We start from the raw sequence: 27,007 nt of genomic DNA on the forward strand, positions 1-27,007 counted from the left end.
GCATTTCACACTTATCACTCGATGTATGCTGTGCCCTATGCTGCTCCATATTCTAGTGAATATATTCAGTTTAGTGACCTTTCAGTTAAGTGAACTATTTCCTTGGGTCCCTTGAAGTTCGCTCAACTGAGAGTTTACTGTATTTTGCAAAAAATGTGATTTCGGGTTTTATGGTGCTTTATTGTTTTTGGATCTTTATATATGATATATAAAAATATAGTGCCGGTTATGATCACAAAATTAGTCAAATAAGCGTTTGAAGACCTCTAGGCAACCCAGAACAGCATGAATTTGAGCCATTTTTCTCTGCGTGATTCAAGCTGTGACGTCACCCACCATCACATTTGCATCGACAAGTAGGCCTAGCCGCCTCCTTCCATTGCAGTCTTCTGTAGCTTCAATTTCTCACGAAAATCTATTAACAAAATATTATTTTTCGCACTGCGAAAGAGTATAGCTACACATCTATGGTAACATTCGAACAGGTTTTTCTTTGTATGTAATTTTGGGTCATCTTCACAGTTTGTGCACAAGAATTTCTGTTCTTAAAGGGACCATGAAATGATTTTAAAATCGAGTTTCATCCACTGCACGTCGTAAAAGGTGTGAAAAGAAACACAAAAACACAAAAATAGGGAGCCAAAAAAAATTATTTGCTATAGAACTTTTAAAAGAAAACTGGACTCTTTTGCGCCTTCCTTCCTTCGCCTGTTCACTACGATGCATCCGCAGAAATGGAGCACGTCAGCCAAATCCAGGTCGCCTATTGGGTAAGAGCCTACCTCACCAGCACCACGATCGTAAACATTAAATAGCCGGCGAATGTTTCCTAAAAGTTTTGTTAAATAATATTCAGATCCACATTTTGTAGCATAATTAGAGATGTGTGGCGAAAATTGCCAAATTTGATAATGGTGAGAGCCAGGCGCCATCTATCGTGTGGTAAACGAAGCAACTACTGCGCTTGCGCAGTAGGGCAGGGCCGACAGTTACTTGGGTGTTGGCCAGCGACGAACGTTTATTTTCTTTGTTTTCCTTCCTCTCAAAACTCTGACTGACTGAACGTTTATTTTTCTACGTGTTCTTCCCGCGCGTGCCGACTTCAAGCAGCAAGAAAACAGTACTTAAAACAGACCACGACGAACAAGAACGCTGAATCCACCGACTCCGACGAAGCGTATAGGCCTAGCAGGCATTCCGACTCGGCGCTGCGTTGCTTCGTCGCAAGACCGTCTGCCTACAATCGGCTGGCGTGCTAAATGGAATATGCCCGCGCGACCCTTGTGGACCCTTCCCGTATTATAGTTTGATCACTGACCTCAATTCTAGATTAAGAGGTGAGGTCAATCTCTTCCCCTTGTTTTCCGAGGCAGTGTTGACGAACACTCGTCGAAAAGGGACTCTCGTCGATTCTATCTTCTTGTTTTGTGTGATATAGAGCTCAAATAAACGTCGCATGGATTACCTTCGTAACACGGTATGTACACTTTGTTATTGGTATGCCATTTTTATTCTGACAGACTGCATGTCACTGTCGAGCTATAACAGTTCGTGGGAGGTATACATACAACCCCTGTCCAACCTTTCTTTGCCGAATGTCGCGTCAGTATCGAGTTGCAATCGTAAAAGAACGGTCCCGAAGCGCTTACAAACAGCGCGAATACAAGACTTCCATCAAGCGCGCGCGTCTGCTCCGAGTGTAAACAGGTATTTACGTGGCTCTTGCTGACACTCGTAGTTCAAACGTATCTTTTTTAACGTCGGCTCGCTCCTGCATCTCCGAGGCCGCGAAAAACGCCATCTACGTCGCTTTGCAAACGACTGACACGGGCCGGCCCTTCTGCCAACAATGACGGGGTGGTTGACTTCTGGAGTCTTCACCGGAAGACTCGCTGCACATCCCAACAGGCATACCGGCGTATGGGGCTAGTCCCATGCTGTCGCTGTAGCGCAACATATCTCATTGAATTTCGCTCAGCTGCGATGCGGCGATGAGAGGCACCGATTCAGGAAATACGTCGGTGACATCAGCGCAGTAAAACCTACCGGCGCACCCCAACTCGTTGCCGCTAACACTCCCATTCTCCTACTGCCGAGAGAACTTTCGGTTCCGGAAAGGGTCTACGTCACGGCTTCTTTTGCAATCAGTTGGAGAGAATGAAAATTCGATATTTCAATAATTTTTTGTGTAGAAGTTAATAAACCGAGACGAAAACGGATGCCTGTTCGGCATTCAGTGAACATTGACAGTTTAATGTAAAAGTTATCTGGAAAAAGTAAAAAGGTCATTTCATGGTCCCTTTAATATTGTCTTATCTCAACCAAATTTGGCATGCATATACTTTAGAATATGTAGAGTGCAACTATCTAGGTTTTGTTAGAACATATATTTTTTCATATTTATGAAAAAATTTAAGAAACATTTGTTAGCCCAATAAAATGGTATTTTTGCTATTTTTAATTATTTTAAAATGAAAAAAAGTGTCACACACATTTAAGTTGTTCACTTTACTCAGTGGCTTAAAAGGAGTGAATTAGTTTATTTTACTAGGCTTTTTGAAGTGTGCTGCCATTCCTCACGTATGCATAAGAACATGGTTTTTTCTGCCTATAGATTGCATCGAGAGCATAAAGAAACAAGCCATTTCAAATTGAACACAAGATTTATAAAGAAAAGATTAAGCACCACAATTTCATTTCAATATCATAAAGAATTTAAAAAAAATTTCTCTGGCGCATGTCTTCTAAAGGAGCTTGTGTCGTAGAAAAGTCGGCATCGGCGTCTGTGTCGGCATCAGTGGCGCGGGATGGAAAAATCCTGATCGGTCGACGGTCAAGTGAAACATGACGCCACGCGTGGAATGAAAGTAATTAAAACATGACATGTAATGTGAATTAAAGGTCGCCGCACGTCTAGAATTATTTCACTTTATAAAGCAATTCATTTGCTTTAAAGAAGAAACTTGATGAGTTTTAGGCGGATGAGGGTTGCGAGCCAGACACGGTACCGACTGGGCCACGCAGACACGGTTGCTTGGCTTGGGAACGAGCGGGGTTTATATTTAGTATCACGCTCTACTCTTAAAGGCAAAGCTGAAGCGACCACCGGTAATTTATATGGTTCCCTACGGGCATATTGTTTTTCACTGTCATTACAACCGCCTTTTATGGCCTGAGCTACAGCCAAACGTTACAGAACTTCATGAAAATCGGCTGATAATACACATTCTGCGATAAAATGGTCTACTTTGGAGCCAACCGCACCAAGGCCAGTGAATCAACAACAAAATGCCCAATCCAGCAAGCTTGACACATTAGTTGCCGTTCGAGAAGTTGGGCTCCAACGAGAGCACAGGAAAATTTACTGACTGGCCCAGTCTAAATACTTTGAAGCACACGCCCATTGGTCCCTCACTTGTATCTTCTGGTTGACAAAGAGCTCCTCCACGATCCTCCTGTCCTTCTCCTGAAGACCAGCGTGGTGCAGGCCAATGCCAAATGCCAGGGCCAGTTTCAGGTTCTGGTCGTTCACGCCTTGGATGACCGAGTCCATCTGCCATAGGGGTCAGCAGAGGGCTCACTCACTGGGTTCACTACTTGTTAGTGAACAAATATGTCTCTCTGATCACACAAAGTGTTTTACTCTTGTATCTTTTTGAATAGATGGAGATATCTCTATGATTCTTTCACCATCATGTTTAGCTTGATGAGGTCTATCTATGCTCAACATTCCAGCGATATGTATACAATAGGAATGGAGAAAAAGGCCTCGACGGTCAATTTTAGGCTCAAGTTTCGACTTTCATGCAGAATCAGTAATACAGTTTTGTAACAAGTTATGTGTTAGCACCTATTGTAGAGTGCTATTCAACTTTGAAATAATACTAGAAACAAATCAATCGAATGACATGTTTGCTAGCAACAGCGAGTCAAACTGCACTGATCGCAGACTCAAACGACTCATCAAAAATGCCATTTCACCGCGCATCAGTGCGGCAGGAGAGTGAATGAACGTGCTTCAAATGAGTGAGGCATTGAGTCAAGGACAGCGGCTACAAAATGACATCAGAACAATTGCTTTCTGGTTTCTAGTCACAGAGCAGTAGGCTGTTACAACGAGGTCAGTTTTCACAATGTTTTCATACATACGCCGCTTCAGGTGGGACATTGTCACGTCAAAGGTTTAGAAAAGCTTTTAAGGCTGACTACTAGAACCATTTCAATTTAGATACGTTTAGTGTGGATTGATTTTATACTATATTGTCACAAATGTAAAACTGAAAAGAAATATTTGGAAGGGCGAACCTGTGCCTATAAAGTATCATACATCCCGCATCGGCGAGGGAAGGACGACTGACCCTGAAGCAGCACGTCATACTGCCTTTTTACCTGCAGTACGTTCAAGAACGTTTTAAACCAGAACACACAATGCCAACCGAGAATGGGCTAGAACTTTCCAGAAGAGCACAGTTTAATAAAAGGAGGAACCAGAACGAAACCCGTTCCTCCGCGTGGCATTTGCGTGTGTTGCCAGCTCACGCACGCGGCAAAAGACAGGAGTTTGCTCAGCAGGAAGCATACCTTGTCGTCAGGCATGTGTAGCCACTGCCTGGGGTTGTCTTCCGCCGCAAGGAATGCAATCAGGTCCAGGGCTGTGAGCCGTGTCTGCCGCCGTGAGGACACGAAGATGAGCACGGGCTTTTCTGGGGAGTGCTGCTGGACAGCTGTGAGCGGAGAATTTAACTTTTAGCAACCACAAGTTCCAAAACCTTCCAAAGATCTCACGGGCTCCCAAACCAAAGTGGCAGCTTGAATACTAGTTATCGTGCGGGAGGTGAAAGCGAAAATTATTCGGATATCACACGTGTTCCGCTACTTTTATTGGGGCCTAAGCCAGAAACTTCAGAGAAGCCCGTCTCTTCCACTATACTCTTATCTTGCACTCTCTTCCCAAAGCCATTGAAAGATATATATGAGAATAAAAGATCTCCAAAATGCTACCTATTTGACCACTTGCAGTTTCCAAAGCCATCCGCTCGCACTTGGATCTCTGTCAATGCTGCTTAGAACTCTCGAGATGAAGTTTAGTTGCATGCTACTCATGTACGGCCGTAACTATGTGTCACAAAAATCGGCCTGGTCCCGCCGGGCCACGCGTATTGTAAATGTTGCCATGTCGGCTGCTTGTGGGTCAGCAAGTAGAAAACACTAAAACCGCTCAAAATTCAAGAAACACTCGGCAAAGTGAATGCCCGTCTCCCTCTGCCTTGCCTCTGTAGGTGGGTTTGTTCATCAGGGCCATCCTGGGGCAGTAGTGCTTGCCCGGGAAACCCGCCACGTGCACCTCCAGGGGAACCGGGCGCACCGCCGGCTTGAAGTTGTACAGCCCCACCTGGGCACACAAGCTAGCTTAGCAGCTGGTTCCACAGAACGAAAAGTCATGTGGCGAACGCTACGGCTGAGCATCCCTATTTATACGTAAAATCAAACCATGTCTATAGATCACACAAGACCATGGCATCACACGACACCCAAACTTGATGTCAAGTCATGTGACGTGATATTGTGTGACCTGTGTTTTGGTCGGCTGTAACATGTCGCTTTTCTCGTGAAACAAACATGGCTTGAGCGTGACGTCATCGCACCGTGCTGATAGTGATTCTTACTTGTTCTTGCCAAGAATTAAGCTTCAGTGGCACAAAATGTATACTGCAGAAAGTTTGCCCTCGGCAGAAAAGCCACCATGATGGCCACTGATCTAACGTCGATGCAAGCCATATGCAGTAATCCCTCGTTATAACAAAGTCAAAAGGACCAGAAAAAAATTCAATATAAGCGGTAATTCAATAAAAGCAATAAAGCCAAAAAAACAGTACCAGCAGCCTTGAAGGTGGACAACAACACTGTGGAGCACTCTGACCGTATATTTAATCAAACAAACCTTGGGTATGAACATCCCGCAGCAGCTTTACCAAGTAAAAAAATAATTAAGAGGAGTTTGCTGATAATTTCATCCGGGCATCAGTTCTCCTCGAACTGCTCCAGGCATTAGGGAGTTTTAGAATAGCGCACGCTAAAGCTTTGCGCTTGCAAAGAATAGCGTCGTCGCCACTGCGCATGCTCCGAACGCAAGCCAGGTTTTGCGCTTTGCATGCGCAATTTTAGCGTGCGCTATTTCTCGGAAATAGCGTGCGTATGCAAAGAGTCTTTGCGCTTCTCCGAGGAGGATTCGTGATGAGAAGGTGGCTAAAGCCAAGACGAGCAGAGTTAAAAAAAAATTGCGGCTCCCAGGATAGTGTCGGCGGCTGCTTTGGCGGCGTCGTGAGTGCGACGTCGGCGGCATCCTCGCGACTGCAATTTTCAATACGGGGCGACATTGTGTTCGGTTTGGCAACGATCACCGGCAACTTGATGCTTGTGACGTGCAAACATTTCTTGGCGAAGGTCAGTACACGAGACCTCTGTTGCCGTGGCGACGCAAGCGAACACGACAGGTCAACCGCTCGCGTCGCATTCTCATGTTTAAACAAATCTAAATTAGTACTCTGAACCGAAAAAGTTTTTTTTTTTCTCTAAAGCTTGCAGCATTTCGTGTGTGAAATAAAAATTGTGACTGTATCTTGGTGGCGTCGCAAGCGCGAGCTGCTAGGGCTTTTGCGTCGCGACGAAGAAACGCTGTTCTAAAACTCTCTTGCGTCGCGTGCGCTAATACAAGCGCTAAATTTAGCGCTAGCGTGCGCTAAAATTGCATACGTTATTCTAAAACTCCCTATTGCAAGAACACTGTCACAATCGCTGCACTCTTTGTATCGAAGCAGCCGTAGGATGTTTCGCGCCTCTGCAGTCGTCAGCGTTTCCCAAGGTGCCTCTCTGACGTCGCTTCGTGTTTACCTTAGCTGCACTCAAGGTCTACGATCGCAGTATCTGTGGCAGGAGCAACAACTAGAATGTCCGCAACAACAAGCGCGAAGAATCAGTTATCCTCGGTGGCTTTGCCAACACATTTTCGCACACTGCTGTAGAGATTGTTGTAGCTAGGGAAATCGTTTGCTGGCTCGGCAAGCATGCTGACAAGACAAAATCCAACTTGTGCAAAGCAGTTGGCGATCTTTCATCTTCGATTCGCGCTTTCTCCTGCATGAGAAACTTCTCAAACCCACCCAATGTGCCTTGCCTGTTCTGTAAAATGGTGGTCAGTGTCAAACAGCCGATGCAGGAATGTCGAATTCTTTGATGATTTCGGACTTGGGCCAGCCACTTTTCTCAACCTAGCAAATCTAAGCGACTTTCCGTAAACACTCATAATCTCCCATACTACGCACGTGCATGTAGTACGGTAGTACGCTGCAGGTGCGCGTGTCAGGAGCTCCCGAAGGGATGATCTCCTCCGAGCTCCATCACTCCCTTGACGCGATTCCGACAAAAGTCAGGCAGCGTCGGCTATGGGCGCCGCAAGTAGCATTGGAACCTTTGACACTGCTCCCGCCGCTCCACGCCAGAGTCGGCGCATTGGCATCGGAAGTGGCGCTCTGCCAGCTTTAAGCACACTGTGTCAACCATTTCCTCTGTTTTCTCAGTTTGCCGTTTTCCTTTGTGGGGAAGGGGGAGTGAATGCAAAGGTCTCCCGTGCGCCTCCGTGTAGGCTTGCATGCTTTCGACACCGCGGCCCTCGTAATTGGCATGGTTGGCCGCCAATACACTTCGAATAATCCGGTTAGAAATGCTGGCATTTCGGTCGGGACCACGTTGAGCTTTGATAAAAGCGACAATTCAAAAAGTGATTTCGTTATAACAAGGGATTACTGTATAAACAGTGACAATTGTTGACACAACGGTTTCATGCAAAGTTCATAAATTTATCATGTCCGAAGGCTTTTCTCTCAATTCAAGAAAACATTCCAAAAGCCGGGGGTCATTGCGAGTCAAAGTCATTGCGAAAAAGTTATCTTCGTTCTTTTCAAAGATATTCTTTGTGAGGAATTGCGAGCCAAGCTTTGACATGGGCCAAATGTCAACAGTCCGGAAGACTTCAAAGAGTCAGAAGGAAAAACTTTTATGACAATTGAAATGTTAAAAAACCTGAACTTAGAAAAAAGAAAAAAAAATATTTCTGCCTGGTTAAAGGGGCAGTGAAATGGTTTTAATGTTGAAAGAATTGCCAGTTTGCATTTTTTATATTGTTTATACAAGCCCAAGTGACCAAAAAACGCGTCATCTTTCCCCGAAAAACTGCTATTCTGCTGCGTAATCGCAAGGCAAAAAACAAATTATTTGCCGATCTGCAGCCGCCTGTGGCGGCTACGGGAACTAAAATGACGGCGTCTCTGGGGGTACGCGGAAGTCAACAAACCCTATCCCTCTCCGCTGCTACACTCGCCGTCAGCCCCGTGGCGGACCGTCCTTTGTGTCCATTGCTCGCCGCAACCTTCGACGAGGTTAATCCTTTGAAAGTCGACAATCGCGGAGGAAGCGGCTGGGTTCTCTGAAGAGAGGGCCCAAGGGGAAACCACGTGAACCTCCAGAGTACGTCACTCGAAAGTCGACATGGACGTCGTGGAGAGTTGAGAGGCACTTCGACCTTTGATTTGTTTCATTTTTTTAAATAAGAACTAGCGCTCGCAAGAAATTGCGGTTTTCTGTTTTTCATTCCATAGGTGACGCAGATTAATTTCCGCAGTTAATTGGTCAAAGTCTGAAATTCATTGCACTGCCCCTTTAAGACATCAAAATTAATGTTTGTAGAAAAAAAATTTTTTTTGGCCCAATATTTATGTTACAATACAAATTTTTCGATTTGCAGACGAAACCGAAACTGCACCCCTGTGGAATGATAATAGCATTTGTTCCCAACTTGTGTGCATTCCGAGTTCACTGAACCTCAGAGCACACACTAGTTGGGTACAAACACTATCATCATCATCCCGCAGGGGTACAGTTTCAGTTTCGCCCTCAAGTCGAAGAATTCAAATTGTAATATAAATATGAGCAAAACATTTTTTTTTCCTTTTACAAACATTTATTTTGAGAAGTGCCTACACTAACCAGGTCGGAAAAAAATTCCGAGGACACCTAAGCACTTCTTCTGAGTTGTGAATGCGAAAGCATGAATGTCGTTCTTCCGCTCCCTTAGTTCGTCTGCGGTGTACTAGTATGGACGGCCATGTTTCGCTACCGCCGAGGTTACAGCCAATCGTAAAGCAACCACAGCCCCCCCCCCCCCCCCCCCCCCCCCCCTGGCAATGCTTGCCACGAGAGTGGCAGCCGAGCGCGCCCTCTCGTGAAGCGGCTGCCAATGGCTATATAGGAGCTGTTTTGCTCAACCAATGAGAGAATGGGCATTTCTTTCACGTTTTCTTGCAGTTACAGATGCCACTGGCTCTGCTCTATGGGATTGTTAATGCTTTCGCATTTAAAACATGTTTTTTTTTTCCTAGGTCCAGCACCCCTTTAAAAGAGGCGCATTGGCTACATGGGTAGATACAGCACTCAAAATTACACGTCTGAAGGAAGGTACAAGGCAGGAACACACCCACCCCACTGGGCTAGAGATAGAGAGCAAAGCACTTGCCTCGCCAATGCCAAGCCAGTCTGCCAGGTCTCGTGCGTTTGCGAGGGCTGTCGACAGGCCGATGATGCGCACTTTGCGGTTCGTGTAGGAGCTGATGTAGTTGGCGCGAGACACTATGACCTCCAGCACGGGGCCTCTTCCCTCACCTGCAAACGAGGGGATTCCATTACTCAATCTCAGACAAATGCATTAGCGAAAGGTCAATTCAGCTAAAGCTTGGATTTGCCAGGATTTGGCATTAGCCACACTAATAGAAAAGAAATATTTTGGCAAACAATTAGTATGCGAGTGTAAAATATGTGTATGCCTCAAGCACTATTGTTATCAAATGGTGATGCCGCATTAGATGGGGAAGCGTCGCGGTATTCCCTCGCCATGCAAGACATTCGTTTCTAGATTTTAAGAAGTCTAGAAAAAGATAATTAAAACCAGTACCCCTCATATACAACGTTTAACTTATACCACAATATTACCACACTACTAAGTGCCAAAACTGTCCAAAAAGCAAGTGTCTCCATTAATTGATTGAAATTGACCATTCTTGTTCCCCAAGTTAGTAAGCCTCCCATGGATTGACATAAATCAATTAATTGAATTGAACAGGTTAAGGGGAAACGCGAATCCTAAAAATGCAAAAAATCGCGAAAAAGTTCATTTTTCAAAAATCCTCTATTTGGGTGCCTTACATATCCAAGCACCTATCTCGAAAATATTATAGCGTAATTCAAACTCAAAGTATAAAAAAAAAAAAAAAAAAAAAAATTGTGTCGCGCGGAACGCGCCCAAAATTTTCCGAAAGAGAAAACCGACATCGAAACGCCCGCGCTCCGCCGGTGCGCGCCCTTAGCGGCCATTTTGGTCTCGTTTGAAAGCTTGCCTCTTTGTCTACATTTTTGGCCCCATTAAAAATGGCGTCCGCCCGGGGAAAGCACACGTTTCCCCGAAGAAAGAAACCGAGCTACTGATTGGCTAAGAAGCACGGGCCGCAGCGAGCGCTGTCGGTATTGGCCGCAGCGCATGCCTTTTCTCCTAATATATGTCATTCTCCTCTCCCTCCTCTCCTTTCTTGCGGCGCGGAAGCAGCCGATATCGTTGTTTGTCGTCTGCTAGCGGTTGCGTTTTGGCTTCAAGCACGTTATTTTTCGGCGTTCGCCTACTTTGTTTAGCTCGACGTCTTTAGGAGACATCGGTAGTGATCGCAATGCCTAGCGTGAACCTTTCAACGCAGCGTGCGTACGGCAAGCGGAAGCGTCGGGCGTAGAACAAGAAAACTTTGCTCGCATCGCCAGCCGCGTTGCTTGCGGCGGACATGCGGCAAGTTCAGCTGCCAGCAGCTGCTTCGTCTTCCGAAGTGCCCGCCCCTAATGTGAGCAACGAAAAAGACGACAGCTTCGGCCCTAGTGCGTCACGACTCGACGCGCATTTCTACACGGCAAGCGAAACTGCTCAACGTTCGGCGCGGGCTGACGAGATGAAGCAGGATTTGGCCGTGAAGTCTCCCGCGCAACGGAAGTTTGACCTCCTCAATGTCACTATCGAGGATAAAGAGACAGATTTTGGCACGCAGTTCGTGATCAAGGATTTGAACGTGTTGAACATGTTCTTCGCGACCACCAAATGTGAGCAGTGCGGAATGGCCGCGCCCATTCACAAGCTGGTGCTTTGAAAACGTCCCCTAAAAAAGCCCTTTTGAGGGCTAACCAATTGTTGCATATGGGGCTGCTTCCCCTGCCCGTGTCTCACCCTTAGTATGAAATTCAAACCAAAGGCATTCTACCCATCTAAAGCTTCAATGTTGTTAGTTATGCATACTCAAGTTTCAAAGTCGATTTTCTCAGCTTTGGTTTTTTCAGCCTCTTCTCCGGCCAGGAAGGCTTTTTGATTCACTTACACTCAACCGATTTTCATAACCTTGGTACTATTTTCTTTGGAATGAACTAGACTGCAAGCTAAAGTTATTTTTATTATGATATTTTGTGGTATATAAAACTGGCATTTCATTTTTAGACATTGTTATAGCCGCTATTGCATGTCTTCTATTCACTTTAATTTTTTTACATGATTATATGGTGCTAAAGAAATAAAAATAGCTTTAGCTTGTATGGCATTTCTTTAGGAAGCAATTGATACATTTTTTTCATTAAAATTTTAATAAGAAGGTTTTTTAAAACCCTTCCTGAAATTAGCTAATTAATATTTTATTTTGTTCATAACTTTTGGCAAAGAAGAGATATCTGAAATCTGATTGCATTTATGAAATCAGCACAATAAACTGCATGCCTGTGCAAAAAATCATTGAGATAGACCAATAAACAAGAAATATTTTTTGAGAACCCACTTTTTCCCTTAATACTTTGTAATTAATATCATACTATAACTATGAGAAATACACTGAATGAGGCGAAACTACGTCTAGCCCAGATTTATAGGGCATTCAATAGACCAAAGTTTACTTATCCAAACGGTTTAAGCAGGAGAAGAAGTATTCACATAAAGACAGAAGCACACCCTGACAAATAAATCCCATGCTGTGGCCCTGTGACCTCGTAGTCATTTACAGCGACAAGTCATAGAACAGCTACAATATAACTAGAGCTCCGTGTTTTCGGAGTTTATTTTTCGTGAAATTCGGAGGGTGTTTTTCGGAGTTTATTTTTTAGCGAAAATTCGGTGTTTATCGGAGTTTATTTTAGTAAATCCCCCATTATCCAAAATTCGGAGATTACTTTTGCAGTGTTTCATATAAAAAAAATAGTAAATAATAACCGGATGCAAACGTATGCCAGATATAAAAATAAAACGCGCTTGTATCAATTAAGATTTCTTCAGTTGAATTTGGCGTTGGTGTTATTGGCAATACTAATTTGTCCCACGACAAAAGTCGCACACAAGTGTGGCTTCGATAAACGTCGATACCTTAAAATCAATAAACTGCCGGAGGTAGCCGCAAGGAAGCTCCGTAGTCCTACCATCAACCTATCCCACGGCTGCTTGAGGTGGAGGGGTTAAGGATGTAATAGAGAGGTTTCAACTGCCCCTCTTCCCTATTTTACACAATCTCTATGATCCATAGCTTTCACTGTTATCCCCAGAAACATACCCTCTCCTTTCTTTAAATTCCATGGCCCAAACTGGAAACCAAAAGAGTGGCTTTTGTCGTGACAGGAATGGTACGATCACCTGTTTCCTTTTATTTATTCCCTTTCCCACAGCACCAGGGTGGCATTACAGCGGGGAGGAAATTTTCATTAATGTGATACATTTCAGCAATACAAAGGAGCATAACAGAATGTGCACATGCATACCCAGTACACGGGAAACAAAAAAGAAAACACTTCTCACAATGCAGCAGAGAAAGCGTCATTGTCCAAAATGCCAACAACCTCCCAAGGCAATTGATTCCATTTGCTAATAGATTTGGGGAAAAAAGATGATTTAAAACTGGTTTATGTTACACTTATATTCACGTACCTTTCGTTCGTGATCGACACAATGAAAGATATAATCCGGGGGGAAAATGTAGTTTTCGCGCTCTATACTAATTCTGCAGTGGTAAATGTTATGAAATAATTTTAGCCGTAGTTTTTTCCTTCTTTTTTCAAGAGATTCCTAGCCTAAGAATTCCTTCAGACTTGCCATGCTGAGTCGCCCGTTATAATTCCCGGAAACATATCTAGCCGCTAAGTTTTGAACTCTTTCAAGTTTATTTCTATCAACAACGGTTGGTGGGTCCCAGTCTCTACACACATACTCAAGAACAGACCTAATATAACCCTGAACCAATCTTGACGAGACAAGCCGTAAGACCCCCTTTTGACAACGGTCCGAGTCTTGAAAGACAATTATGGTGTTATTTTCCCAGGACCATTCTCCCGGCGCTGCTCAAAATGTAAAAAAAAAAAAAAAATGTTTTTTTTATTGTGCATTGGGGGGGGGGGGGGGGGGCAACGGCGCATAACAATTTGGAGTTTATCGGATAAATTCGAATTGACAAAAATTTTACCGGCGGGTGTTTTTCGGAGTTTTTCGGATTTATCCGAAAACACGGAGCCCTAAATATAACTTTGCAATCATGTACTACATGTGCACATATACGTACCAAACTTGGGCTGCAGCTACCAAATGCAAACATAGGACCGTGGTTATCAATCCTCATCAAAGTGTACCCTTAGTTAAATCGCAACACCCAAAATGGGCTGGAGTGAACTTACACTATAAACTCAAACACATTATCTCCAGAAGAAATTGCTGCTGTCTTCAAAAGTAGTGTGCTAAAAGTCTAAAGATGGGATAAACTCGCAACATAACCAGCTTTCTTCTTTTTTTTTTTTTAGAGTAGTAGTTAATTGAAATGTATACCTCTTAGGCCAAGGAACTGAAATTTGGTAGGCTGAATCTCTGCTCAATTTCGCAAAACGTTTGGAAACAAATTCAGCTCGTCATTAACATTTGCTACCCTGCTAACGGTTGCAAAACCATTGATTCGGAAGGACGCACACACCCAACAGATGGATCTCGTCGATGATGATGAGAGAGACGTCCTTGACGTAGCCCCGGGTGTGCCAGCTGCGGCTGATGCCGTCCCACTTTTCCGGCGTCGTGACGATCACATGCGCGTTTGTGATCACCCTGAAGTCGGGAGTGACGTCCCCCGTCAGCTCTGCCACCTTCTTGTCCAACTTCTCTTCCAGCCTCACTTTCCAGTCCTTGATTCTCTCCCTGACTAGGGCCTTCAGGGGGGCTATGTACACCACCTGGAAAGTGTGATCGAGTGACAAGGGAACACAGTTATAGGCACTGACAGAAATAAAACGGCAGGGAAGTCTTTCAATTATCCCGCCTCCAGCACGAGCTGCCCGTCTCCGACTGGTCTGTTCACTCCGTCCAAAAACGTGGTCCCTCGATTTCCGCCTGATGACGTCATAAAAGTTACATGCTGTCACTAGCCGCGATCCTGGAGGTGTCGCAGCAGCGCTGGCGGACATGGCAGACGCCTGTTCCGCTGCAGGTCACTCTCCAGCTTGAGAGCCCAATAAAGCTTCGGGAGTAAGGAGTTAGGGCGCCGTGAGTGACAACGGCGACACTCGCGTTTGCTTGTGCTTTTTGCCGAAACTTCTATGACCAACTGCCAGGGACATCCGACAACATGACACTCCGGCTTTTGTGAAGTCGTCCGTTGCCGCTTTGGGACCACTTTCGATGCATGGGCAGAATAGGACGCCAAGCACACCAGTCAGAGACGCATTCCTGGCACCACAATAACGCTTTTGCGTCTCGTGATCCTCGAGAGTGCACGAGCAGCCAATGAGCAGCGGAAGGCAATGAGCATGTGCTCGAGGCCAAGCATTCGAAAAATGCACCTTGCCCTCCTCGTCCTGCGAGGAACTATAGAAAACTCGAGACAATGTAGACTGTAGACAAAAACAGACAGGAAGAAACACCGACAAAGTCTCCAACGGGTTAAAACGTTAATTTGTGGCACACAAACTATCTGGTGCAAAAGGAGCCATTTTTAGGAATGGTGCTTCTCAGAAAAATCGTTCTCGGCGGTGGCGAGTTCAAACGTTTGGCCGTATCGTGTGGGTTGCTTTTTACAGTTTTTATGTAATTTTTTATTATGACTTTAATCGGCCAATAAATTGAGCTTTGACTCTCAATAGCCTCCTAAATCAGTTAATAACACCCAACATTCCAGAGAACAGATACATCAGACAATGGAGCAGAAATCCCTATAGTCGCCGAACAATTTTTTTTTTTTTTAACTTCGCAGGAACCGTAAAAGCGTCCGAATAGAACAGTCCGAAAAATCAGCAGATTAAAAAACGTGCCTTTATTTATGTCTAAGCGGGCTTAAAAAAGCCTTAAAGGTGCCTTGCTTCAGGTTACACCTCCGTTTGCGTTTGGCCACTTTCTATTAACTTGAGAATCGCTGTCTTCTTTTCTAGTGTTATGGTCGAGTACTTTCCGCGCTTCTTAGCGACACTTCACAACGGCGGAAGAACAGATGAGGACACGGTGTCCAAGCTAGCGCAGTCCGAAAACACCATTCACCAAGATGAGATGAGAGGCGCAAGTCCACGACTGCAATGGCAAATGAACAAAGCAGAATGGTAACAATGATAATGATAATAACATGCAGCTAGAAGAAAAAGCCATATAGCATCCCTTAGTCGTAGGACTTAGCAGTGCTCAAGCAGCGCTGCCAAACCAAACCAATCCATGTACAGCCAACATAGAATCTAAAATGGCGGCTTCTCAGTAGTGCTCCCCCCAATCGCTCGCGACGATATTGTTTGAAAAATCAAACTTTTTGAGTTCAAGCTGTAAGAAACACTGGTTGTGAATATGCGCCATTTCTATCAAGCAGGTCACAGTTCCTTCTTTAGGCCCAAAATATCGAACAAGCGGTCGGCGACTGTATACATAAATCTCCATTCTTAACAGACTTCGCCTTCCACGAGCAAGAGGTTAAATTTGCAAAATTTGGGAGTTTTACATGTGCCCAACCAACAAAGGGTATCTGGCACGCTCCAACCGCGGACTGAGGGTTAATTTCGACCACCCACGGATCTTTTGACAAGCAACTGAAAGCTCAGTTACGGAGAGGTGCCTTCTCCCCAAAATGCCTCCGTCATATTGCGGGCACCTCAACCGAGATTCAAACTCTACACCTGGGGACCCGTAGGCTGGCACTTTGCCTCGAAACCAGCGAGGCAGCTATGAGCGAGAAGACGATCAAAAGTTGAGAGCCTGTCACCTTGGACGAAGGGTTGACGTTAAAGATGCGGAACATGGCAATCTCGGCTGCGATGGTCTTGCCGGAGCCCGTTGGGGCGCCCAGCAGCACGTTGTAGTCTGTGTGGTACAGGGTGTGGAAGATCTGCGTCTGGATCGGGTTGAAGTGGCTGAAGCTGTACAGCACCTCGTACATCACATTGTTCAGGGCACCCACAGGCAGGGGCTGCAGGTCCAGCAGCTCTGAAATGACAATTCCAACGTCTTTCCTAGGACGTCGCACAAAGGTGTAGGGTGTCCTGGTTAAACACATTGCAACAGCCGCAACTCAGAATGTGACAACGGTCGAAGTTGAACTGCCCCTACAGAAACAAATCAGGTGCTGGTGAAAAGATAGCTACAATCTGAATGAAACTAGAACCGATGCTCACATAAATAAATACGACCGTTATTCTGAGCGGTTACGTAATTAATGCTCGTATTAAACCCCTCAGTCAAATACTGAGAAATAAAATTGACAGTTAGTATCGCAGATAACAAAGAAAAACAAATCCAGTGGGCCAAGTGATGCCAACAGGCTGAAGTTTTGAACCCCTTTCTTCAACTGCACATGGAGCAACCAAAATTGAAGCTTGGAGACTTGAGTGACACTTGCACATCTGTAGCATCTGGTGTGTGTCGCGACGTGCATTTCAGATCCCATACCCATTACGTCAAGCAAAAACAGAGTATTTCGTTCCCTCGAGAAGACCCCGCATACCCGTGTGAGGTGGGTGTCGCTCGGGCAGGATGAGGTGGTGGAAGGTGAGGGGGATGGTCTGCTCCGAGCCCAGCCAGTGGTCCGAGTCCACCCGCACCAGGTACTGGGGGGGCAGGGGCTCCGTGACAGGGATGGTGAACACCAGGTTCTGAGTCTCCTGCCTCACAGCCTGGAGGTACGGGAGAAGAGAATGCTAAAACATTGGCTCTCAAACTTTTCCATTTCGAGGAATCTTTCTTATTCGCAGCCAAAAAACCCATCTTGTTCTTGGCAGTGATACAACGAAGTGCAGGATCTTAAACAATATTTTCTATACTAGGAAGTTATTGTTTTATAGTTAAGCATCAATGGGAAGCTCAGACCTGCTTAAATTGTAGTTAAACATGAAAAACACTTAAAGGAGGCAACGATTTGAACGTTGAAAGAATTTGCATCTTCTACTTCTGACATTGTTTATCTTGTCACGAAGGACAGAAAGCTCGATGTTCATTTGCACGCGTGCTCACGTGAACGAAACCATAGACAAAGCCACGCGCTCGCGCCAGTAACTTTGACAGCTTGCCAGAGTATAGGACAGCCTCAAGGACAACTTTCAGGACGACCTCGAGTACAACGCCTAGGACGACCTCTAGGACGATGCCTAGAGATGATAACAAGAAATCGGAACTTCACTAACTAATAATGCCAAGGAAGGCTGACTCATTCTAGTTGCCCCTTTATTTTATTTTTATTTATTCATACTTGCCACGATTAATGGGGAGTTTTCTGTCAACATCCGCGGATGCATTTTTTCCTAGATCCTAGCACATAACAGCTTCGCCGTAAGAAAAAAAAAAGAGACAACAAGAAAATAGAAAAATTGTAGAGCCCTGCAACTTCACGTGAAGATGGAGGACCAGCGAGGCTGTTACTTTTACAACGTCTACGACGACCTCAAGGCCGACTTCTAGGACGACACCTAAAGGACACCGTCTAGGAGGACCTTAAGGACAACTTCGAGGATGACCTCAAGGACGACTTCTAGGACGACCTTGCCAACAATGCCTAGAGGACGACTTCTACGACGACCCCTTGAGACGACGTCTAGGACGAACTTAAGGATGACCCCGTCGTGAACAGCGCCCTCGGGTCAGAGAGCAATGTGCGTCCATGACTCATGTGAAGCGTTGGCCGCAAGCGGTGCAAGAGAAAAGCAACCTCGTCCCGCTTCGGGACAGGGATGTGCGAGCGTGACTGGTACGAGTTGGATGCAAGCAGTGCAACGGGAAGGCAATGTCCCAGGCTCCGGACCGGTGATGTGTGTGCGTGAAGGGTGTGAAGTATTAGCCGTGAGCACTGCAAGAGGGGGAAATCGGCTTTGGGAGAGTGGTGTATGTGCGGGCGGGAGATGACCTTCCAGGACTCGCGGCTGGTGGGTACAAAGGGGAGCCAGGGGGTTAATAGGCGAAATCAGGAAGTCAAGCGGGACGGTTGTGGGGGGAGGGCCAAGCGGACTGGTTCTTCCGAGGGGAGGGAGAGGGGAGGCGACATCTTCAGCATTCGGACGCGACTTTCAGCGTCGACCAGAAGGGACTTCGACGCTGCTACGGGAAGTGGGGTGTGCTAGCCTGAAGGGACTGTGGGATTCGACCAGGGCTGTAACTGAAGGACAAGGACTGTAAGTGAGCATCCTCGACGTTTCAAACTTTCTTTACTTTATTCAGCTGTTAGCATCCCCCTTGCACTTGTTTACTTTTCCTTTGTTGTCCGCGAGTGCCTTGTTGTTTATGATTGTGTTTGATTTATTTCTCTTGCTTTGTATAAAGTCTTTATGCATACCTGTCTACAGCTGGGCTTGCTCTAATCAGTGACAAATCTTATCTGGGGAGTTGTGACTTTCTCACGTCGAAAGAGGAACGTCACAACTTCTAGGACGACCTCGAGAACGACGCCTAGAGGACGACTTCTAGGCCAGACTCAAACCCAACTTGTAGGACGACCTCGAGGGCAACGTCTAGGACAACCTCAAGGACAACTTCTAGGACGACCTCTAGGACGACCTCGAGGACGACTTCGAGGACAATGCCAAGAGATGATAACAAGGGATCAGGACCTCACTATCTAATAATGCCAAGGAAGGCTGACTCACCCAGGTTGCCCCTTTATTTTAATTTTTATTTGTTCATACTTGCCACAACCAATGGGGAGTTTTCTGTCAACATCAGCGGACACATTTTTTCACAGATCCTAGTGCATAACAGCTTCGCTGTAAAACCAACCAGGTGCACCCAGCGATTGGGCTAAAAAGATTGAGGTACACCTAAGCACTTCTTATGAGTTGTGAATGCGAAACCATGCACATCAATCTTGCTGTAGATGGTTGGGCGTGTTGGCTTCTAATTTACGATAAGGAAAGAGGGACATTGAAGACAAAGAGACAAGACAGGCTTTTGGCTTTCGCTGTTGGCACGCTGACTGGCGCTGACGGACACGCAGCGCCATGAGGTGGCCGGTCGTTGAAACTGACGCACAGCATCAGTTTCAACGACCGGCCACCCCATGGCGCTGCATGTCCGGCGAACGGGTAGCTGGTCGTCGCGGGCAAGTCAATGGGATCGCAGCGATGTAAAAGGTGCCGTTGGCTGTGGACGCGCGCTAGCCAATGGGATCGAAGGGGTGTGAAAGAGCCGTTTGGCTCTTTCGCTCGATGAGACAGTTAATGCTTCCGCATTAAAAAAACGACGAAGAGCAATGCTGGGGAAGCGGTAAAGCTCAAGATCGCGTTGGCAAATACTTTGGCATCGGGCCCAATCGGACGCCTTGTGATTCATAAGGAGCAGGCTCTTATGCAACTTTCTTGTTTGGTGCACACATATGTGCATCCAAAGACTTCTAAAAAGATAGGTCTGCCCAGGTGTCCCCAGTTCTTTGGAATTGCTATTACTGGAGGTTGGGCGACATATCAGGATTTTCTTTCATATAGATATTTTGACATAAAAGGGGGGTGGGCCAAAGTTTAAAGGTGGGCGCACGTTCAGGATACTATTACGCTAAATAAATCTTTTCTAGAAGTTCTTGAAAACCCCAAGAATTGAAAGTCTTCATGACAATTTGTCACGGGGGCTTTCACGAAAAGAGTTGCTACAAAATTGAGGCGCTCTGCCATCGCCCTGAAAACAGTTTGAGGGTCATCCCAACAATTACCGACCCACCGACTGTTATCGGATCGACAACAAGATGCGTCTTCTCTGCAACAGCTCTTTTCATGTTGTGGGGGAGGCTTATTCTGGCGGTGAAGGGCGGGAGCACACCTGCATCTTGGTGAGGACAAAGTACTCATAGTGGTAGATCTCGTCCGAGTTGGGGTCCTCGACCCAGATCCAGAAGGCCTCTGCGCCTTTGTGGACCCGGTCGCTCCAGCGGAAGTCCGCTGTGATGTCCAGCTGAACCTTGATGACCGTGCGGGTGATGGGCTGGATGCGGGGCACCACCACCAGCTGCGGAATCTGCCGAGCACACAGCTCCACTTGCGTGCCCACCTTCGGGTTGTGCACCATCATTCCTGGGGGCAAATACAAAATCGGGGGTTTTAGGTGCCAAACAAACAATGGGCATCTGGCACGCCCCAGCGGAGAACTGAAGATTAATTCGGATCACGTAAGAATATTCCGACACGTCTCAATCGCACGGTGCCTTCTTCACAATAAGCTTCCGCCAGGATTCGAATCCGCCACTTCGGAATCCGTAGGCCGGCACTTTGACTCAGAGCCACCGAGGCATTCCCTGCAGACAAGACAAATCGCATCTTCACATCCCAATCCTGACCCATTATTGCTCCACCCAAGCTGTTGCTCCTTCTTCTCCTAAAGTCAAATTATCTGCATCAAAATAATATCACGACTTGTATTCCAGAAAAGCTCGATCACGCCTACAATTCTGCTAGAACAGGAAGGGAACCTTTGGAAGACTTCAGGATGGTGGCATATGTTTTGCTGAGAGGTTCAGATCGTTTGTGAGCCAGCTAGGTCTTGCATCAATATGATTACTATTGAAAGCCTCGATTCTAACTAAACTGAATGTTTTAATAGGACAACAGCTTGGGATGCTATACTGAGTAATCTCGAAATGGCTGCTTATTGCTTGTACAAGCGCATGAAAAAAAATTCCTACTCTTATCACGTGTGCGCAAGTGACGGAGGATGGCTTAATTTGTGAAGCAGCAAAACCTTGTTACAAAGGTGCTTTAGGCATAAAATTACTCAAGTTTTTTTTTCATCAGTGTACCCAGCCATGTTGGATACATGCAAAACGAAAATGTTTCCTAGCTTTTTCGTAAGCTTTAGTAATTAAGACAGCAAAACAGTGTGCATCCCAACATTTTTACGCATTTCAAGCAGCAAAGTGGTAGGTGTCAAATCGAGAAATTGTGGCATTAATATTTTCTACTCGGTTACTGGAATGCAAGAGGGTCCAGCAGGGTGAGGTCCTCACCAATGTCCTTGGCCCCCATGTCCTTGATGTAGTCCACACGGATGTCCTTCTCCTCAATGTGCTTGAGGACGTGGTAGCCGATGTCGGGAAACTGCTTGAGGGGGCTCTCGAAGCTCCATACTTGGCGCTCCACCGCCTTGCAGAGGGTCAGGATGCGGCCGGCCATGATGGCACCACCCGCCCTCAGCACCATGTCGAACAAAGCACGCAGGATGCGGGTGGCATTCTGGCAACAGAGAGCAACTCATTGTGTCACAACACGGACACGGCGTCTCCGAAATAGGCAAGAGAATCGAAAGAAGAAAGCTGAGAAAAATAACTATGGCGCTCTTTCGATCTACCACCTAGACATCCCATATGCGGAATTAATTAGGGTTTTATATACATAGGTCTGGACAGTGTGACAGAAGGATAACAAGTTATGTGACTTACGGTGCGAAGTTGAGGTGTCACGTGTTGTCATACTGTCAACAATACAGTAGACTCCCATTAAGGTGAACTCGCTTAAACGAAATTCTCAGATATGCCAAACGAAGTAAGAACGTTTAGTTGGTTTCCCATAGACGCAATGCAAAAAAAAATTGTTTAATACGAACCGCTTCGCGTGCGCATTTTGGTTAACTCAAACTTTCATAGGTCCCCTTCCCGATGGCACTGCACCGACGGCAACGCCGAGCATTGCACCGGCCGAGGTGTATGTCAGATGTACCGTAAAAACCCGCATATAATACTAGGATTTTTTTTTTTTTTTCAAATTTTCAGCTTCGATGAGGCGCAATCTAACGCTGTTTGACGTAGTTTCTGTTTCGAAGCAATATGGCACTCAAAACAGCTATCATCATCATTAAAATCGCAATGTCCGAGGCGCCACCCTTCGTACACAGCCGGGCTCGGCAATGGCGTTGGCGCAAAAACAGTCATCGGTCGCCTACAAAAAAAAGTTCTTTTGAGTGCAGAAGACATCGGTAAAAGTGCTGCCGGACGACAATTCGCCGTAAATGAGGGCAGCATTCGCGGATGGAGACGACAAAAGCAAGCTCTGTTCGCGTGCAATGGAACGAGAAGAAGTTTTTTTAGGAGCCCAAAGAATGGCATGTTCACCGACGTCGAGGAAAGTCTCGGCGACTTTGTAAAAGAGCAACGTGAACGGCACCTCGCCGTAACTTGGTAAAAGAGCAGCGTACACACCACCTCGCCGTAAACATCGAGCTGCTGCATGAGAACTTTGGCGAGCCGACATTGGGTTACTCGCTTTGTGCGCCACGCCGGGTTTTCACTGCATTGGCGCACGCCCGTCGCTCGCTCTTTCAAGAAGCGCGGGATTTCAAATGCGCTCGACGGCACTGAAGAGCCTTTGGGAAGAGGCGTCGGACAAGCAGTCTGATGGACGTGATGAGAGTGATTAAGGTTCAGTTATGACATGTGGCCCATGTATTCTCAGAAACATGGGCCACATGTCGTCTTTCATCGCTAGACACCGATTTGCGAGGAGGCAGTCAAAAAACACCGAATGGATCGGTTCCCCCACAAGTAATGTGTGAAACATTTTTTTTTTTTCTTTTGACATGGTAAGCCAAATAAATGTCCCTTTTTAAGAATCTCTTCACTGTAGGCCTTTTAATTCTGTGTTTATTGGTCAACAGCAATTTAGACATGCCCAGCATGATCATTTGGGCACTTCCGTTACGGCGAACATCTGGTAAGTCAAACAAATTTTCAGAGTCTCTTCGTGTTCGTCTTAAGGGGAGTCTACTGTATCGTTAGATCTAGTAACGCTGAGTGCCAAGCTGTGGTGCAATGTGATGTCATGTCACATGATCACGTCGTGTGGCATCAGGTCATAGGATGCCACATGACACCAGAATTTGACACCGGGACATCGGAGACCTGGTACGACTTGATGCATGTCACATGACCCAAAGTGACACCAACCGCATGATCCAAGTGGCACCCCAGTGGTTCAATTTAGTGGGAAGTTAGTCTGCTCAATTTAGAATTTAGCCGGTGACGGCATGTTACGGCTACGGCCACAAAAACCTTAAAGGCCAACGACCAGTTTGCCCTTTCCACTTTTTCCTCGCTTTTTCTTCTCCGTTTTTACCATAGCCTATTTCCTCGTCCCCCCTTCCCTCCCCCTTTACCCCCTCATCCTCTGCTCTGCAAAGCCCATGGTGGCTAAGTCATAGACTCCAACTAGAAAAAAAAGGAAGGTCAGGTTACAAAAGATCAACCCTAACATGACTGACAAACTGCCTTGCGTCCGTGAGTTACAATGCCATTGATGTCATTGCAGGCTTTTAGTCAGGGCGCCCTGCACTGGTATTACTTTACATGTTCCCCATGGAGTCTTTCTTTTTTTATTTTTGGGGGGAGGGGGGAGCGACGTTGCTGCATATGACTAGAAGCAATTCTTGGTTTTTAAATGCTCTATCTTTTTTTTTTTTAATCAAGGCGATACCGTATTTACTCGCATAATCCTCGCACTTTTTTTTGCGGAAAATCGATGGAAAGCTGGGGGTGCGAGAATTACGCGGGGAAAATTTTTTCCCGAAAACGTAGAGCTCTAAAAAAATAAAAATAAAAAACCGAAGCACCAGCAAATTGGGGTTTTCGCGCCGGCAGCTACCTAAAAGTTTTTAGAAGTAGCAATACAGGGCTTACCTTAGCAATAAAACCACAGGTTTAAGACAAAGTAAGATTTAATTTGGAAACACTCGAGCCTCAGTCCGAATCAGTGGTAGCATCGCTGGTCGTTGTCTCGTCGTCACCTCCCGATTTCTCGTCGGCTTCGGACGCCTCGTCTTCTTCCCACACCAAGTGGTCTTCAGTAGCATCCAAGGCATTTGATATGCCAGTCTTTTTGAAGCTCTTCACGATGATGTCTGCTCCGATCATCCCCCACGCTTCCGCTATCCAGCTGCACAGCTGCTCCACCGATGGTCTCTTTATCTTGCCGGCCGGCGTCAGATCGTGTTGGCCTTCGGCCATCCACTCTGCATACAACCTTCGAACATTATCTTTGAATGGTTTGTTCAAAGACACGTCCAAAGGCTGCAGCACGGACGTTAGGCCACCTGGAATGACAGCCAGGTCTGTGCGCAGTTCCTTCAACTTTGTGCGAACCGGTTCCACAAGATGGCCCCGAAAGCTATCGAGAACGAGGAGCGACGGAAAAAGAAGTGCTCCCGGTCGCCGCCCCCACACAGTCTTAAGCCAGTCGACCATGAGGGCAGCACTCATCCAGCCTTTTTCTTGCACCCGTACGTGCACACCAGGGGGAAACTTTCCTTTGGGGAGAGTCTTTCGTTTGAAGATGATGTACGGTGGCAGCTTCCGACCGTCCGCCGTCACAGCTAGCATTACCGTGCATCGCTGCTTCTCTGCGCCAGACGTGCGTACGTGGACGGTGCGTGCGCCTTTCTGCTCCAAAGTAGTGCTGCTGGGCATGTCGAAATTAATAGGCGTTTGGTCCGCGTTCCCAATCTGCGACAGCAAAAAATTGTTCTGCTGCCGAATCCTAATGACGAACCGGTGGAAGTCCACGATCTTATCCTCGTAGGCTTCGGGCAGGCGTTGGCAAAGCGTTGTACGCCTCCTCAAAGAGAGACCATTGCGCCGCATGAAACGCGTGGCCCACCCGTTACTGGCGCGGAAGTCTTGTGCCGGGACGCCTTCCTTTCTGGCAATTGCGCGCGCCTTGTTGCACAAAAGCTCAATGGACACGGCGCACCCATCGGAGCGTAGAGCCTTGACGTAGTCCATGAGCAGCGTCTCAATTCGGGGAAACTTGCCAGTCTTTGGACCACGGAAAGCCCGGCGTGTCCTGTTGGTCGCCTGCAGCTCCCCGTGCTGCCGCCTCCAGTAGCGCACGTTGAACTCGTTGACGCCGAAGTGTCTGCTTGCGGCGCGGTTGCCGTGCTCAATAGCGTAGTTTATCGCTTTCAGCTTGAAAGCAGCCGTGTAGTTGGCGTATCGCCCCATGGCGAAGTGGCAACCAGCACCGAACAAAGAGGTTGGCTCAAAGCGTTCGACGTTCGACCAGTTCGACAACTGATTGCGACGCGACACGCGACGACCGGGGGCTGCGCTAACGCCGTCTACCGTTGCGGTCGCGAGACCGGCTCAACGACAGTATGACTAGAGTCTGACAGATGGCGCTAGGACTGCTAGCACTCTGGCCATACGGAGCGGCGCGGTGCCGGAAAATGCGGGCGGTGGAGAGTGCGTGCGCCATATGCGGGTTTCACGAGCAGGCGACTTTCGCCGCTGCAGTTTTGGGGGTGCGAGGATTACGCGAGGAAAAGAAAAATTCTATTTTTGGTGGCCCACATTAGGGGTGCGAGGATTACGCGAGTGCGAGGATTACGCGAGTAAATACGGTATTTAGGATTTTGTAAAACATGTTTTTTACATGGGCAGCCCCACGCAAACGCCGGTTCGAAAGTTGTGAACAGACGAGATTGCGTGCCCTTCTGAAAACAAGAGTTATGTCCTGCTTCCAAAATGCAGTGATCTGTAAGTGACCGAGTTCGGCCCCCGCCCCTTATCCTTTGTACACACTGTGGCTCATCTGCAGATCATCTTTTGCCTCGTGCCTTTTTTCTTAGACTTCAAAGTTTCCTTCTTTTTTTTTTCTCGCCACAGTTTCGTGTTGTAAACATCATAATTTGCTTTTCCCTTCATCATTTTCATACCAATGCATTCCGATCCAGGCTTTCAACCGGGTGCAACAAATATTATGAAAAAATGTCAATCCACGCCGATTCAAAATTGCGGCAATCAAACAAAAACCCAGCAAAGACATACTCCGCAGTGCGAGAGACAAACTCCTTTCTCGTTTCCTGGTTTTGGAAGGTTCCTTCGCTAGGCGCACAGATTGTGACGCGTCCATTGTGGGGGTACCCTTTTTGCGGGCCTATCTCTAGTTACGCGCTCGCACAATGAACCACCCCACTATCCGAGCGGCACAAACGGACTCGTGCCCAACTTTCTTAGTACCTTCTTTCCATACTTTGCTTCCCTCGCTCGAAGAGATAAGAGGAGGAAAGCCTTGCAGAATATTGACTCTGGTCGTACACCTTTAACTGCACTTTCATTAAAATACACCCTGCACTAAAAATCTCTCGACCTGAGGGGCAGCACGACAGGCTCAGCCCATCGTCAGCAGTTCAGTAATATTCCTGGAATCAAACGAGCCAGTCTCAATCATATCTAATAAACTCCCGACTTGTGGAATGAGCTGGGCACATCTTGTGTGTAAGTGCGACGTCACGAGATGACGTGACTCTACAACGTCATGAGGTCACAGTGTCAGGTTAGGGTGTCACCTGGCACCCTGATGTCAGGGTCATATAAAGCACTATGGCCCCTATGAGGCTACCTTCCTTTTATGACCTTGACCTGTGTCCGTCAAGCGCAGCGTGTTGCTTTTCTCATGAAACTCAGCCCTGTAACCCATTCTGCACTAAAAGATA

The 27,007-nt window shown here is 46.6% G+C and overlaps 1 protein-coding gene across 1 annotated transcript in view; it reads right to left on the bottom strand.

Annotated features, from left to right (window-relative positions):
* LOC8041161 (activating signal cointegrator 1 complex subunit 3) overlaps positions 1 to 27,007 on the bottom strand; it is a 124,707-nt gene that overhangs the window by 49,372 nt on the left and 48,328 nt on the right. The window contains exons 19-27 of the mRNA XM_040220363.3: positions 21,534 to 21,759; positions 20,354 to 20,604; positions 17,064 to 17,232; positions 16,326 to 16,546; positions 14,070 to 14,322; positions 9,569 to 9,714; positions 5,272 to 5,392; positions 4,582 to 4,724; positions 3,416 to 3,553 (exon numbers count right to left, since the gene is read on the bottom strand). Coding sequence (XP_040076297.2) covers positions 3,416 to 3,553; positions 4,582 to 4,724; positions 5,272 to 5,392; positions 9,569 to 9,714; positions 14,070 to 14,322; positions 16,326 to 16,546; positions 17,064 to 17,232; positions 20,354 to 20,604; positions 21,534 to 21,759 — 1,668 coding nt within the window. The remainder of the gene's footprint in view (positions 1 to 3,415; positions 3,554 to 4,581; positions 4,725 to 5,271; positions 5,393 to 9,568; positions 9,715 to 14,069; positions 14,323 to 16,325; positions 16,547 to 17,063; positions 17,233 to 20,353; positions 20,605 to 21,533; positions 21,760 to 27,007) is intronic.

The sequence above is a fragment of the Ixodes scapularis genome, unplaced genomic scaffold (assembly GCF_016920785.2).
Source record: "Ixodes scapularis isolate PalLabHiFi unplaced genomic scaffold, ASM1692078v2 PGA_scaffold2__306_contigs__length_199485367, whole genome shotgun sequence".
Classification (NCBI taxonomy): domain Eukaryota; kingdom Metazoa; phylum Arthropoda; class Arachnida; order Ixodida; family Ixodidae; genus Ixodes; species Ixodes scapularis.